The 3,423-nt window shown below is 47.8% G+C and overlaps 1 protein-coding gene across 5 annotated transcripts in view; it reads right to left on the bottom strand.

Annotated features, from left to right (window-relative positions):
* LOC106746720 (poly(rC)-binding protein 3) overlaps positions 1-3,423 on the bottom strand; it is a 99,087-nt gene that overhangs the window by 7,270 nt on the left and 88,394 nt on the right. For 4 of the 5 annotated variants that reach the window (XM_014623586.1, XM_014623582.1, XM_014623581.1 and 1 more), the window contains exon 8: positions 7-970. The exons of the other annotated variant lie outside the window; for it this stretch is intronic. In XM_014623586.1, the coding sequence (XP_014479072.1) occupies positions 589-970 (382 nt within the window). In that variant the 3' untranslated portion in view covers positions 7-588. Of the gene's footprint in view, positions 1-6; positions 971-3,423 lie in introns of those variants that run through there. 5 annotated transcript variants of the gene reach the window in all.

Here is a 3,423-nt window from a genome sequence, read left to right as displayed (position 1 = left end):
GGGGGGGGACAAATAAAGATTCTACAAAACTTCTTTCTCGGCACGGTGATTCTCCGGAGAAGGTGAACGGACATGGGCGAGTTGCGGCACGACCCGGAGGTATACAATCATCCCTCTCGTTCTCGCGGCAATCGGCGCGAGTATCGGTCAGACCGATCCATGAAGAATGAAGAAGATGCAAAAAGGAAATATATCGTGAAGAGAAATTTCGTCGGCCATGCGTCAACTCGCCCATTTAGACAATCAATAATCCTCCACCACTTCCCGGCCTCCACGATTGTATGATCATCTAGTAACAAAATCGACGAGTCAATCCTTCGCCAAGTCTTGATCCGTACGTCGCTACCCTGGCGTCCGTTGCGCACCTGATACGCCGGTGTTAACACGAATGTCTCCTTTATAGGTGATGCGATTGTGGTGTATGTAAGGTGTGTATGTATATATGTGTTGTGTGTATGTAGCGTAGTGTAACTCTCCCTGTAACATCGTGCCACCGCTCTCTCTCTCTCTCTCTCTCTCTCTCTCTCTCTCTCTCTCTCTCTCTCTCTCTTTCTCTCTCTCTCTTTCTCTCATCCCACCCGTATTTGCTTAATACGGGTTGTACTTGGTACGCTCAGACTTGAACTTGCCGCTGTCGGTCGGGCCGGGCGCGCCCGGGCTACGTAGCCTCGGCGTAAACGTCTTGTGTGATCGGTGCACGCCGGTGGTCTGGACCGGTAGCGCGGATGCAGCCGCGCCAGCAGCACCACCTAGCAATTCCGTGAGTCCGCCGAGGGCGGTGAGGCTAGATAGGGCGTTGAGGGCTCCTGGCTTGCTTAGCAGCTGAGCCAAGGGGATAGCGCTGGCCAAAGGAGAGGCAGTGGTGGTGGTGGTAGAAGGGGAAGCACTGGCCCCGGATGCCCCGGGAGTGGTACCGCTGCCAGGGGTTTGGGTATTTTGGGCCTCTAGGTTAGCTTTCTGCAGTTCGACACTGGGGAAAAGACACAAAATGTAAAAAGGTGAGGGCGGGAACGTTTCCTCTCGTAAAAACAGTGTCAAAAAGAGATTAAAAACAAAAACATAAGAGATGACGAAAAATAAAGAAGAAGAAGAACGAAAGTAAGAATAAAATAGTAGTAGTAGTAGTAGTAGTAGTAGTAGTAGAAAGAGTAGTAATAGTAGTAGTATTATAGTAAGAGCAGCAATAGTAGTAGTTTTAGTAAGAGTAGTAATAGTAGTAGTAGTGATATTAAGAGTAATAGCAATAGCTATAGTAAGTAGTGGTAGTTAGTAGTTCAGTAGTAATAGTAGTAGTAGAAGAGAGTTAGAAATAGTAATAGTAAAGAGTAGCTGCCGCGGAGAGTTATCGAATAACAACAGATGACGTAAAAGACCATCAGAAGAGAAGAAGTAGATAAACTAAATCATAGAAAGGTTGTAGGCTTAGAGAGTTACGCCAGAGGTGCTTTGTGGAACGTGATTATCACGTACACCGGCTACGTGGTTCGTGGGGAAAGTCTTGGTCGCGTCAGACCGCACTCGGACCCTACCCCGTGTGTTCAGAGTGTTTGGACATTGGGCGGACCGGTGGGCCGATGTGCGTCCCGAAGAGCGACATCGACCCAGTCCGTGACCACGTCCGAGTGTGAAACGCTGAACACGCGAGTCGGCTCGAAATGCCTCCGTGTCGCTAAGGACGCGCAGTAAGGATGTACTATCAAGGTATAATAACACGCGTCTTGCTAGTCTACACTCAGAGAGAATAAGTAACAAGTTCCTACTCGGAGAGAGGGGGCAGTAAAAAAAAGAACAAAAATCACAGGAAAAAATGAAAGAAGAGCATGTCACATCCACCGCTAGTAGTAGATTTGCGAACGAACGATGCGATCGTTTTCTAAGTGTGACGGACGGCACGTGGCTCGTTGTACGATCGAGCGCACCACCGAAAGAGAGAGAGAGAGAGAGAGAGAACAACCCACCACGTTGTTCCTCTCGTCCTACATTGTTTGTCGAAGAAAAAACAAAAAAAAGAGCCAGATCAAGCCTCTCTCTCTCTCTCTCTCTCTCTGCGGTGCGCCGGTAGAACGAGTCGCGGCCGCGCGCGGCTTACAAGAACGAGACAGAAATCAAAAGTAAATTGGGCGCAACGATATGCACTCTGCCGGAAGCCTAAGCGAGCCGTGCAGACGCGTTCAGTCGCCGCGCCTGCCGCCAGCTCTGCTGCTGATACGGCGAGATCGTGAGGGTACGCGACGCGTGTGTCTAACCGCGACTCTGTGGGTGGGTCGATAATTGACTCGTACATCACAAGCGTCCGAACGGGAGGCTGGGATTGGATGGATGGACGGATAAATGGATAGCAGGCAGACTAGGCAGACAGGCAGGCAGGCAAGCAGGCAGATAGGCGGTAGGCAGGCAGGCAGGTAGGCAGGCAGAGTGCAGACCTTGGCCGACATGAGTGCTGGGACACACGATAATGTAATAAACACGATATGATAAAAGTTAAACGGACGAGAAGTACAAGAGGTATCGAGATGATACATATACACACGGCCGCTATTTAAAATGCAGTAGTAAAATGTGAGTGGCAATCTGGAATAAAATATAAATGGATTATAATTATAACGTGTGTATGTATGTATGTATAATGTGTTTGTGTGTTTGTGTGTGTGTAGGCATGTGTATATGCGTGTGAGTGTCGATTCGCGAGTTGATTACTTCGAACAGTATTTCGATTGATGTGCCAGTGGGACATCTTAGCGTGCGTGTCGCGAATTTTTACACCCGTCATCCCCGAATCTCGTCGATGACGGTTAATAACTACCGTTAGCACCGTTTACCACTTTCAACGTGTCGCTACGAAATAGGAAATAGATCAGTCTGACAGCGCAATAAAAAGAAAAGGAAAAAATAAAATAAAATAAAAGAGAGAAAAATAAAAAAGCAAACACGAAGAACCGATCTCTCGAACACCGACCGACGAACGTGTGTGTAAGCGATGGCGAACAACAGCCAGATGAAGCGTGTAACTGAAAACGTAAAGATGCCACGGCGTAAAAGGTTCCTGACAAGGATGAAGGGGGGGAGAGATACTCTTCGCTCGTTACAACCGTGCAAAATAATCGCGTCGTTCGGATAATAATGCACCTGAAAGGTACCTTCTCTTTCACGGCTCCGTACAAGCGAACATTACACTCGATACTCGCAAATCAAGTTAAAACGGTAAAACAGAATTACGAGAAGCGGTATTAAAATGTTAACCCCTCTTGCTCCCGCAAGTATTGCCTCGAAAGCGACATTGTTAATGACGTTACAAGGTCGCAGTTATGCTCTTCGCTTTAGCGTGAAATCGCATTTACATCTGCGTGGTTCCTCTCTCTTGGCAAGGGGGGAGATGCGTACGTAATAGTGTGTCATATATTACGCTCTAGTAATATATATATA

This window comes from Dinoponera quadriceps, unplaced genomic scaffold, assembly GCF_001313825.1.
Source record: "Dinoponera quadriceps isolate SergipeBrazil2010 unplaced genomic scaffold, ASM131382v1 scaffold1565, whole genome shotgun sequence".
Taxonomy (NCBI): Eukaryota; Metazoa; Arthropoda; class Insecta; order Hymenoptera; family Formicidae; genus Dinoponera; species Dinoponera quadriceps.
The sequence above is the reverse complement of the archived record's forward strand: the minus strand, read 5'-3'. Positions and strand labels throughout refer to the sequence as shown.